This window comes from Serinus canaria, chromosome 6, assembly GCF_022539315.1.
Source record: "Serinus canaria isolate serCan28SL12 chromosome 6, serCan2020, whole genome shotgun sequence".
Classification (NCBI taxonomy): Eukaryota; Metazoa; Chordata; class Aves; order Passeriformes; family Fringillidae; genus Serinus; species Serinus canaria.
Genome location: NC_066320.1, coordinates 9095516 through 9107617, shown reverse-complemented (window position 1 = coordinate 9107617; position 12102 = coordinate 9095516). Strand labels below are relative to the sequence as shown.

Genomic DNA, 12102 nt, shown 5'->3' with positions numbered 1-12102 from the left:
GGAACAAAATTGTTATTAAAAACATTTCTTTCTGCCTTCCTCAGAAATTCTAATATTTTCCTTGAAATAATTGTTGTTTGTCTTTGGAAAAAAAATGTGATCTTCAGCATTGAAACTTGAAGGAGTTGTATCCTCTTTCCTGCTATTTCCACTCACATGCACCATTTACTGTTCTCTAGAACACCATTAATCAGCATTAAAATAGGGCACCAAGGAATACTACTAAAACAGAGATGACTGAAGTAATTACTGCAATCCATTAACTCTCTGAGCAGACTGAGTGAATCATAGCAATATGTCCAGCTTTATAACCACTAACATCAGGCCAGTTATTGTACTGGTAACAATACTGTATGTTGTAGAGCTGCCAACACTGAAGTTTGAATCTTTTTGCACTTCCCTTTGCTATAATGAATGCTAGCAAAAGAGCTCTGAAATTTATCTAGAACTCAACAATGTAAAGCCAGGAAAAGACTGAACCCTTGAAAAGCAGCACTGGGATGGAAGTAGAGAAAAAGGGGGAAATTCACACACCAGGCAGCTGTTTGGCAGAAATAATTTTTGCCACTGTAATTTTGGTTTTGTCATTAAGCCAATGACAGAAGACCTAGCTGTTAAGCTTCTTGAGTACAAAGTTTTGTGTTTCCCTAGCAAAAGGTAATTAAGATGAGCGTGTATGGCCAGCCAGAAATATAGAGACATACAATTTGCACATGTGCAATTGTCAGATTTACTGACAACCCCCTTCCCTCCATCCTCAACTGTTTGTCTCCAAGAGGAGAAGGAGTCTGGTGCTTCTGTCAGCAACTTTACCTAGCTTCTATCTATTGATAGTGTTGAGGACTGAAACAGGAAGAAAAGAAGCCATCACATGGAACACTGAAAGAAAGAACTATTTTCTAGACATCACTTTAGAAGCTCCAAAATAGTGAAAGCACGACACTGTGTTGCTTTATTACGGCAACACAGTATATTTAGTTCTTCCCAAATTCTAGCCAATGCTATACCAGAGGAGACAGGCACCAAAATTTATTTCTCTATTCTGCAAGCATTCATTATGAAGCACAGTGCAGCATTCACCCCAGGAATTGGCATCACTTCAAAAGGTTTCAATTAAATACATCATTAACATTTTACTCTACAGAGAATCAGGTAAGGCAGCAAACTGTACATATTTTACATAGTGATGAGACCTGTCTTCATACATGCCCCAGAGGCATTAAAAGTCTCAGGATAAAGGACCTTATTTCACTTTAAAAGCCTCACCAACTGGCAACATGTTTGTTCATAGGGTACTCAAGTCCCAGGCAGCCACCACTGGAATTTAGGAAACTAAGGATCTGCTGCAGCAAGTATCCTCTCTTGCTTCCCAGCAATTAGAAAGAATGCAACTTTATTTCTCATTAGAAAGCAGGGGGAAAGATACCATTTCTGCTTTTCAGCAAGTGAAGGTAAGCAGTGTCTAAAAATGTTTGTTCTGGCTTAAATATTATACTTTAAAATGCTGCTACAGATACAGAGGAAATTTGATTATTATGACTGCAAGAACCTATAACATTCAGATTAATGTTGAAGAAAGAGTCCCAGCTTCCCCCTCCCTGCAGAAGACCTTATTTTTTAAACAAATGCCAAGTAGTTTCTTTAACTGTGGGATTTGAAGAGTTTTAAGAACATTTAACAGTTGTTATCTCAGTACTGACCTGAAAGTACCTCTCTCCACATCCTGCCCACTTAGTCGGACGTGGATTCCTTCTTTGAGAACAGAGCCAAAAGCCATGTACTCTGCTAAGGCCCAGTCAACAAGCCTGTTCTGGGTCATTTCCGCACGGGCTTTTAAAATCCGAGAGAGTCCTACATTGGAATAAAGATCAGAAACGACTGGATCTATTGCAGAGAAATTCTCTGTTCACATTGCATTCACCATTCTCCTTCCTCATTGCCTAGACTAAGCACAGATACCAAATGAGGTCTACAAACTGTTTTTCTAGAACTGAACTTGCTTCCTAAGCAAACAGTTGTGTAATGTAACAGTTCATGCCTTCTGTTTGAAGAAGTAAGATTGACTGTGTCAGAAACTACTGAGGACAATTAAAAAGACCCATGGTGAATTTCTTCTTCCTCAAGATTTATTTTCACATCTCTAACACCAAGTACTGTTTTATAGGAGACTGAAAATAGCAATTTGGTTTCTGAATTTTTGTCTTCCTTCTTTTCCTCATTTTTTCTCAGTGTCTTATTGCACTTCTGGAGATGTTATACAGTGAAACAGGCTGGACTGATCAATACTATGAATATCATATAAATAGAAAAACTGTAGCAGCTGCCAATGGATTTTCAGTTGGCAACCAATGGCTGACTTTTCAGGGAAGGTTTTATAACCTCGTGAGCCAAAACACTGTCACTTTCAAAGGGAACAAAACCTCACAGCTGCACACTGGCTCTTCGAGCTTTGAGGCCACAAGTCTCCTGTATTCACTGTCAATTAACAGCATCTAATTTTCACATCTGCACTGATGATTTTGGTAATCTGTCCCATACGTTATTTTCCCATATTTCCCCTTCCTTACTTTCCAATATTTTACAGAAAAACACCCCACTTTCTTTCCACATAAAACTCCCATTGAAATTGCCTCATTTTAAGTAAAAAAAAAACTCCAAAGTTTTCCCTGTAGAGTATACTAAACATTTGATTTAAAAAAAAAATCTTCCCATTGTGTTTTGCAAGACTATATGACAATAAGCATTTCCATTCTAGTGAAAGGACAAAGTACTTAAAATTTCTGTTTTTCTCCCCTTCTGTTTCTCCACAAATTCTCTCTCACAGCCTTTTAAACTGTATAAAAGAATCTAGCATACCATAATTGTTCTGAACCATAAATATACCTTATATTCTGGGCAAATGTTCCCTAGTGTCAATGGTTAATCAACTTACTAACAAGAGACCAATTTACCTTTTTAAATAGAATGTCTAATACTACATTTTATTGGGCAACTACAATTTTTAATTTATCAGTGTCACAACATATTGCACAAAAGTGTAGAAGAGTTAAATTTATCCATTAATTGTATCTGCTCAACAAGCCTGTAATTAATAACTGGGAATGCCCTACCATGATTACTTGTGTTTCATTTCCCAAAGGAAAAAAAACACATAGAGTATTTACAGAAGACAAACTTTATTCTTTGATGGATGACTCCAGAGAGGATTAGCTTTCTCTGTTTAAAGATTTTAAAGAGAAAAAAAATCTCTTTATTCCTTATCTTTAGTATGTATACTACAAGTCAACAAAAGAAAAAATATTCCTAAACAAAGGGTCTCCGTGTTTCTCTATGGAATGAGCAGGTTATTGTTCCCAACAGATGCTAGATTTCAACCTGCCCATAAAATAAAACTATCTCAGAACTCTGACACAGTGTCGGGGCTCCCCAGTGACACAGGCACTTACTGTAATAGATGCCAAAGCGAGGACTGAATCTTTTCAGAACAAAAGCTAAGACTTTTTTGGGGAAAAAAGCAAGGATTTAAAGAATGAAAGAAGTTATTAACTTAAGGTTGCAAAGAGACTTCTACCTCCCTCAGAGGAAAATCTATTTTAATGAGGTATGAAACAGAAGTGGTGTGATACTGAAAGAATATTATGCTGAGAACAAGCAGCAGGAACTTAAATGTCATTCTCCTCACCTATGGAGTGGAAGAGTCAAAGTAAAAAGTCACAGGCATTTTCCTCTTTGAGAAATGGCCCGAGAATAACTTCTGTGCAGAAATATAAAAATGGAGCAGGACACAAAGCTAGGAGGAGACACAAAGCCTTTAGCTGACCTGAATGTATTTTGAAGTCTTGGACTGGCACTGAACTAGCGACGCTGCCGATGTGAGTCAGCAGCTCTTCCGAGATGCCGGTCGGGGGACAGGACATGCTCTTGGGCTCTCCGTCTGCGTTAAAGAAGCCTGCAAGGACAAGGCTGGTGAGATGTTCAAGGACTGTTTAAGAGATATATATCTTACCTATAATTCATTCAACAATCCAAGTGACATGCTGCAACAGACTAAGCCTAGTTCTTTCCCTTTTGCTGGGAACCAATAATTTTGACTGTCTGCATAACAACAGGAGCTGATCTTACAGGCACACAATGATCTATTTTGTTTCTGCTGTCACTCCCTGTGAAGTCCAACTATGTGGGCAGAGGCTGCCAATAAAAGGCATATGGCACCTCAATCCCTCAAATAAAAATAAATAAATTAATAAATAACATGAGACACACTCCTTCTTCCTGACAGCCGAGACAGTTAACAGTACAGGAAAACCACTTCTCTGCTAAACTGGAAAATGGCTTTTTCAAAGTCACAGCTTACTTTGCACATTTTTTAACAAAAGTATTTCTTTCAAGTTGATCTGGTAGAATGCTATATTTACTAGTAACAGGGGTAAATCAAAGGTCATATATTTCATTTTAAAGGAACATTGTCTGATAAAATCTATTTAAATCCTAGATTTTGGACTCAAAATAAAAGCACATTCAAATAACACTGTAATAAGTGAAAGGACACTCCTTACCAGGCCAAGGTGAATCCAGCCAGTGCTTGATATGAAGGATCTTCTTATCCTTAGATCTAGTATATGCTTCTTCACAAATTCTGTCATACTTTGCAATTTCTTCCTGTAGAACAAAAAGGTTTTAAAATGGATAAATATAACACCCTCATATCTTACAGATGGCACCTCTCATTCAGCATGACAATACCAGCTATTTAACTCCATGAGAACATTTACTTACAAACAAATAAAATTAATTTTATCTAGGATCAAACTACCTTCTAGAAACATGCTTACACACATTACTCTAAATAAATCATTTAATTGGACAGGTGTTACAGAGGAGTGTACCAAGAGCTGAAGCTGCAAGCATTGCTCTTGAATGAGACAAAAGTGAAATACCTAATATAATTTACAGTCATACTTCTAAGATCAAAATCATCCAGTTCTCATACTCCTGGCTATGAAAGCCACTAAAGTTTGGAAAAGAAGTTTCCAAAAAATTAGTCTGTCTGGGAGAGTCTAGCAAAGAACCTGCTGGCCACACTTCTCAATGGTAACAGAGAATGCCATATTCCATAGAGGCAGAACACCTCTGCAAGACCTGTGTTTCAACCCAGAATCACACTGAAGTTATTGAGCTAGCTAATCTTTAAAATTAACAGCAATGTTGAGCTCAGTCTTTGCAGCCAAACATCCATCCGGGATCCTAGATCCAGTCACCAAACCCCACGGTGCCTCTACTGGCACACTCTTTCAATAAATGACTCAGAAAAGCTACTTCTGCATGAGCTGTGATGCTTCATACAGAATGCACCTACCCAAACTGCTTATTTTCTTGATCTGCAATATCACATCACTACACCTTCTCAGAAGGTCCATGAATGTTTCAAGGGTCCTCAAAAGGATCCATCTGCACTCTAAACATCAATTCTCAAAAAAATTAAGGTAAAGACTAAAGCAGTTTAATACAGATACCAGACTCTACACTTCACCATTCTGGAATACTTCAAGTGATCTCTGAACTTGGTTGAATTCTTGCAAGAAAACTAAAAGGTTAAATTGATCATATTTCATCATTGCTGGACACAAGGCTGCCAAGGTTATCAGTATGAAGCTATCAACACGAGCATTCAAACATTGTCTCGCTGCTGAATCAAGGTTTTAGAGATGAAGAACAGCTGACAAACGCTTCTATTTTCCAGTGTTCTCATTTAATCACCTTCTCCCTCAGAACTGAAGCAATTTTTTATGAGCAATATATTTTAATTACTTCAGAGCAGTTCCAGTCCTTTTGTTACAACAATAGTATTTTACACAAAACTCCAAGCCAAACTGAATCACAAATTGGCAAAGGGTAAGGACTTATCACAGTAAAGGAAGTTTTCAAGCAGGCAGCATACAGTGACAGTTGGGTCTTTCTCCTTACAACTCCTTAGATTCCTTCTAACTCTGCTGGCATGTACCTCAAACTCCTGCAATGTCACAGTCCCATCTGCAATCAGTTTGTCAGCGTATTTCTTCAGCACTGGGACCTGCTTATGGATCTGCTTGTACATCAGAGGCTGGGTAAACATGGGCTCATCCATTTCATTGTGCCCTCTTCTACGGTAACAAACCTACAAAGGGCAAGATTGCTTCTGTTAATAAGGAAAAATGTTGAATGTAATATTTCCATTTAATCATTTTACAGAAATTTTAAGAGGTTTATTGTATAAAAAACATTCCTGGCTTTTTGTTGGCCTGTTTGTTCCTGTTTTTTTAAAATGAGGAAACTAAAGGCCTTTAAAATCAAATGTTTCTTGACTGAACCTTCAAAGCCACAAAAAAATAAAGAGTAGTACATAATGCAGAGAATGAAAGGTAAAGAAAACCAAGACTTACCAAGTCAACGACCACATCCTTGTTGAAAGTGTTTCGCCACTCTGCAGCCACGCTGCACACATACATCACTGCTTCAGGGTCATCAGCATTCACGTGGAAAATGGGAGCATTGACCACGCGAGCAACATCCGTGGGATACGGAGATGAACGGGCCATACGGGGGTCTGTGGTGAAGCCAATCTAAAAATTCCACAAACTTCCATTAAAATAGTTTGAGGACCTCCCTCTATTCTGTTTTGAAGTTTGCATCCACACAGAAACAGCATCAGCTTTTCATTTTGGCTAGCTAGCTTCTTTTTGCTCCCTTAAAAACCAAAGCAAGGCTAATCCAATTAAGTACTACAAATTGAATGGAATACACGCAGGTGATAAAATATTATCCACTCAAGAGCTGCTAGATACTAGGATCATTTTCAGAAACATCTCAACCATTCTAATATTAAGAGGGGGAAAGGAACCCAGTTAATAACAAACAATAAAAAGAGATAGATGGAAAAGTTGATTGCAAAAGGCTGTACTTGTTACCTGGTTGTTGACCACAACGTGAATAGTGCCATTTGTGGTGTAGGATGGGAGGTCACTAAGATGAAATGTCTCATAAACCACTCCTTGTCCTGCAAAGGCAGCATCCCCATGTAATAATATGGACATAACCTAAGAGGGAGAATTGTACACACATATATTAGAAAGGAAAACTGCAATTTGAGCTTCTCAGCAGGATTTCTTGGCTCCATATTTTTGTAGTGCTTATAAAATAAAACAGCAATTTTATAATAAACAACAAATTTCTCGGCATTCTGCTGCCTTTTCTGTTTGCAAAGGAAATAAAGCTTTAAGCCTACTTCCCAAAGTTACCCATGGGGTCTCAGGAACCTTACCTAGTTCAACAGGTGATATATCCCTTTTGAAGGAGGAAAAGTGGAAGATTCTGTGACATGAAACTATTGGAAAACTATTTTTATTGGAAATACCATGAAAAACTACCATTAAAAGTTACTATATTAAACAGTTGTTACCTTTTTCCCTGCTGTATCTCCTCGGTAAAACTGTTCAGCTTTTGTTTTGCCTTGTACAACAGGATCAACTGCTTCCAAGTGAGAAGGGTTAGCCATCAGGGACAGAGTGATTTTCTTGTTTGTTTTTCGGTTGATCCTCTCATGATACATTCCCAGGTGATATTTTACATCCCCAGATCCCTAACAGGAAAGACGTAATCACAATTCAGGAATGGCATTCAGACCTGCTCAATCTGATTTACTAGGCCTAAAATTTGTGCTTCAGCCTGAAAACTGCATCTGGTTACCTGAACATCAGTGTGCACTATGGGTTTGACACCATAATTCCAAACTGGGACACTCTTCCTATTCTATTATCTTAATATTGTTATCAAACATTAGATAAATACCTACAGCATATTAATACTCTGTTCATTCATATACAACAAAAAGAGATGCTTAAAGGTTATGAACTCTCTCAAATGGAACTTATTTATCTACAGTCACTCCTGAGAGACATTCTGCATGTTAGAAGTATAATTTTGAAATTTGTTAAGAAATTTCACCAAATTATGTTCCTCAAACTAGAAAAGAAGGCATTGCAGCTGATAATGCTGTTTTCATAGTAACCATGACCAAAACCATCTTGAATGTTGACCTCTCCACACAGATCTAATGAAAAAGCATCTTACCTCATCAGCTGCTTCAAGTTTGGGATCAAACTGACAGAAGATCTGCTCCAGCTCTTTTCGGATTACATTAGCCAACACATTCAGCCGACCTCTAAGAAAATTCCAAACAGTTTTGTCTCAAACATGGTACTAACAGAGTCAACAGCATAAAATTTACAAAATCTGAAAACCACCCTGTAAGAAATTTGCAAATGTTCTCTTCAAACTTTTGAGTCTGAAACCCCTGATTTAACCCTTCTTCCCATTACAAAATTCCTCCAATGCATTCCCTCAGACATTTTAGAACACCTTGTTATCCAAGTGCATTTTGTATCTATCTAGCACTCTTCAAATAATCACATTATACATTAGTTAAGGCAGACTGCAAAAGTAAGTTCAAAACTACCTCACAAGCTTTCCCAGTTCTAGAAACTCTATGCAATGGCAGAGATACCATGGCTGCTGCCACATTTGCTTGCAGCTTCAAAGTACAGTAAGGAGAGTTTCTCTATCACTTACTTATGAAGCCTGTAGCCTCTTACTCACAGGCATTTGCTACAGTTCTGTGTTCCCATTACTTGATATGACTGACCCTTCCTATCTCAGCTTCTCTAATATTAACTTCTAAATAAATTTCTAGAACCCAAAACTTGTCCCAACACAGTAAGCCCATTTGTTGGGGTGTTTCCATTGGCATTACCTATGAGGCATTCCCATTATAACATATTCAATTCCCATTTCACTGGATTTATCAATGATGGTCTTAAGTGCAGGAATCATTACTTCACATCCTTCCAAACCAAATCTCTTTTCAGAAGACCACTTGCGAGCAAGGAAGTCTTCAAATCTTTGCCAAAAAGAAACAAAAAAATCAAGAGAATTATTTGTACAAAGATAATGTAGCAAATACAAGCTGTTTACCATCTTACAGCAAATAAGGTTACATTAAATTGTTTTAAAACATCCATGAATACAAGCTATACACCTCTGGATGGGTCACACTGAGCACCTGTTAAACAAACTTACTCAAGCGTAATATTCAGTTGACCAGTGTCAGTTTTATTTCTGTTTAAATGAAACTTTTAATGAGACATTATATTACTGGCAAAAGTATCTTTTAACACCTCCAATGAGCACTTCATTTTTAGAACTTTGAACACAGAATCTTAATCAAAAAGTCTGCCTTTCCAAATATGTGACTCTTGTGTTTAACAAAGGACATACACACTGTTTCAGATTGTAGGGACTGAAATAAATCTTGTGTCTGAGAAGCCTTGTTCCAGGAGTAAGAGGACAATTCATTCTCTGGGATCACAGTATTTCCACACAGATAGACACAATGGGAGCAGTCAATAAGCTATTTCCAAATGTGCTTTCTTTTATTGTAGATACTAAAACTGCTGCAGCCAGGTCATGTAACAACAGCAGAACACATCATGGCACATCTCAAAATGAAAAGGGCAGAAAGGATTTGAAATCACACACCAAGATGGTTCTGACACTTATTTTCTGAAACAAGCTACAAATCTTTAACACAAATGATATTACTAGTGTGTTGAAACAACTTTTTCCTAGTTTACCTCCTCATGCCAATGAAAACATTGCCAGGCATGCCACTAAAAGCCTTTCAAGAGAACAGAATGCTAAGTCACAACACAGACCCTGACAGATTCCTCGCAGCACACACTTTCCTTTGAGAAGGCAGCCAGGTTAACTCCACCCACTTGTACTCCAGATTTCAGTGAGGCTGTTCCCCCCACATCAGCAGCTCCCAGGCAGCAGGCACAGAGCAGTGGCCCAGCCCAGGCCAGCCCAGCCCAGCGTACCTCATGGAGCGCACCAGCCTTGCCAGCAAAGTCCTCTTATCCTCATTGCTGAACTTCATAACTCCAGGCGTCTCAAACTTCTGACGGATCCACTGGCACTGCTCTACATCATTGATGAACATAAACTCCAGGCCAATGTGTTGGCAGTAGGTATGCTAGCAAGTGAAAACACCAACAGAGAAACTTTAGGACCTAGTAGGCCACAAAGAAACGAATACATCTTTTTTAATTATATCCTCTTTTACTCTCCTGAAAGCTACCTTGCTTCCTGTTTCACAACATCTTCCCCTAAAGTAATTCTATAAATGAATAAATTGTTTTACTGAATCTAGTTTTGTATCACAAAGCTTTCTCTATGAAGTAACATTTCAAAATTTTTAAACTGTAAGATTCTCAAGTTAGGCTACACTCAAAGTAGGCAAACAAACCTGCATTACATTGACTGGCACATTTCACCTAACTCAGTGCTTTTCTAACAGGCATAGTAGACTCTTCTTTAGATGCACTAGCAAAGATTTGAAGTAATTTATCAAAATTCGTGTACTTTAATCACATCTTTTGTAAATGTAACCTTAAGCCAAGAAATAAAGACAGTGAGAAGACAGCTATGAAGTCCAATGCAAATTATCTGATAACTGTCAAGTTTCAGAAACCTGGAAATGTGAAAAAAGATCCAAGCAGCTGAGAGCGGAGAAAAGACAGGGAAAAATGCAAAGACACAGCAGTAATTTTATCTCCTTGTTCATTTTTTAAACTTCATTTTTCTTACTTTGAAAAGACTATTTCATTAGAAAAAATATTTTCAAAATACAAGTCAACAGAAGTAAGACCAACTGTGAGTCTGAGACAAAACTAATCTCAACATAGTATGTGCTCTCTACTGCCTTTAAGGAGTTGAATGTTAACCTCCATTAAAAAAAAAAATAAATCCAAAGCTCTAGAGACAGCAGGAAAGAAGAGGGTTATTTCTCCTTACAACAAATCAGTCCCTAAAGGCTTTTATATTTGGCAATTGATTTTGTCCTTTTATTTGCATATTACAATTTTAAGGATTATTGCTACACAGACAGCTAGAAGTGCAAAAACAAACCAAAAAAAACCCCAACCAAATATAAAGCTCAAATGCACAACAAAGATAATGTGGTTTAACAATTTACCATGCCTCAGCTACGCCAACGTAAGAGTCAACAACTGGGAATATCCAACAATGACTCACTTGGCAGCCTACAAATTCATTACCACTCCTATTTGCTGCTTTGTTATTTGGAGTTCGCCTCTAATTATATTTATTCCTTCAAATTAGTTTTTTAATTATTTTAGCTTTGATGACTTCCTATGGCATTAACCATGTCACCTGTCAGATAATGAAACTCTAGAAAAAAGACTGGGGATGGAAAACAAGGACCATCACAGCCTACAAGCGACAGCTGGGCTCTCATGAATTTGGTACCCAGCCTTCATATTTTTCCTCAAGTGAAGATCTCACTAGAGCTGGGGATCTGAAAGCAACCTCTGAATGTCCTGAACACTGTGTGCACAGGTGTTTTATCTGTGTTACAACACTTCAAAGACAATTTCTAAAGGCTCTTCTTTTAAACAAAATCAGTTCTTTCCAGAACAAGGGCTGGCATTAATATCCTACCATATTCATCTCTTTTATACTCATCCTTAGTCCATGTATTTCCAGTATTCAGCTAATTGCACCAGTAGTGCTGCAACTTCTAGAAATAGTACAAAGGTTATTTTTAAGGTTGTTGGAATACTTTACATGCTCTGTTAGCAAATGGCAAATGATAAGGGGGTTTTGTGACTGCCACCTGGAAAAAGTTCACTTTGGTCTGAACGAAGACATTCCGAATGAAAACATGCCCCACTGACCTCCAGGCGTTTGATGATCTCTCGCAAAGACAGACTGTTCTCATTTCCTCCTATGAAGGTGGTTGTTGGCAGCTGAAAGACCTTGTCCAAATCTGATTCATGCAAACCATAAAACCCTACAACAAGTACATTATTGATTTGCAAAGCAGAACAGGAGACAAAAAGGAAACCAGCATTGTTTTTCAAGCCATGGCAATTATATTTAATAAAGCAATATTAAGAAAGAAGATACCAGATTAAAAATCAAAAGTGTAAATATTCTGAAGGTATCCATTGGTAAAATAGACTTTATTCGGGATTTTAAAATGAGTGT

At 37.7% G+C, this 12102-nt stretch overlaps 1 protein-coding gene across 1 annotated transcript in view; it reads right to left on the bottom strand.

The window, feature by feature from the left end:
• Positions 1 to 12102, bottom strand: part of OGDHL (oxoglutarate dehydrogenase L) — a 45258-nt gene that overhangs the window by 15951 nt on the left and 17205 nt on the right. The window contains exons 5-15 of the mRNA XM_050976262.1: positions 11790 to 11905; positions 9912 to 10066; positions 8786 to 8932; positions 8107 to 8197; positions 7436 to 7615; positions 6945 to 7073; positions 6420 to 6599; positions 6002 to 6154; positions 4557 to 4659; positions 3821 to 3949; positions 1701 to 1851 (exon numbers count right to left, since the gene is read on the bottom strand). Of these exons, the coding sequence (XP_050832219.1) occupies positions 1701 to 1851; positions 3821 to 3949; positions 4557 to 4659; positions 6002 to 6154; positions 6420 to 6599; positions 6945 to 7073; positions 7436 to 7615; positions 8107 to 8197; positions 8786 to 8932; positions 9912 to 10066; positions 11790 to 11905 (1534 nt within the window). The remainder of the gene's footprint in view (positions 1 to 1700; positions 1852 to 3820; positions 3950 to 4556; positions 4660 to 6001; positions 6155 to 6419; positions 6600 to 6944; positions 7074 to 7435; positions 7616 to 8106; positions 8198 to 8785; positions 8933 to 9911; positions 10067 to 11789; positions 11906 to 12102) is intronic.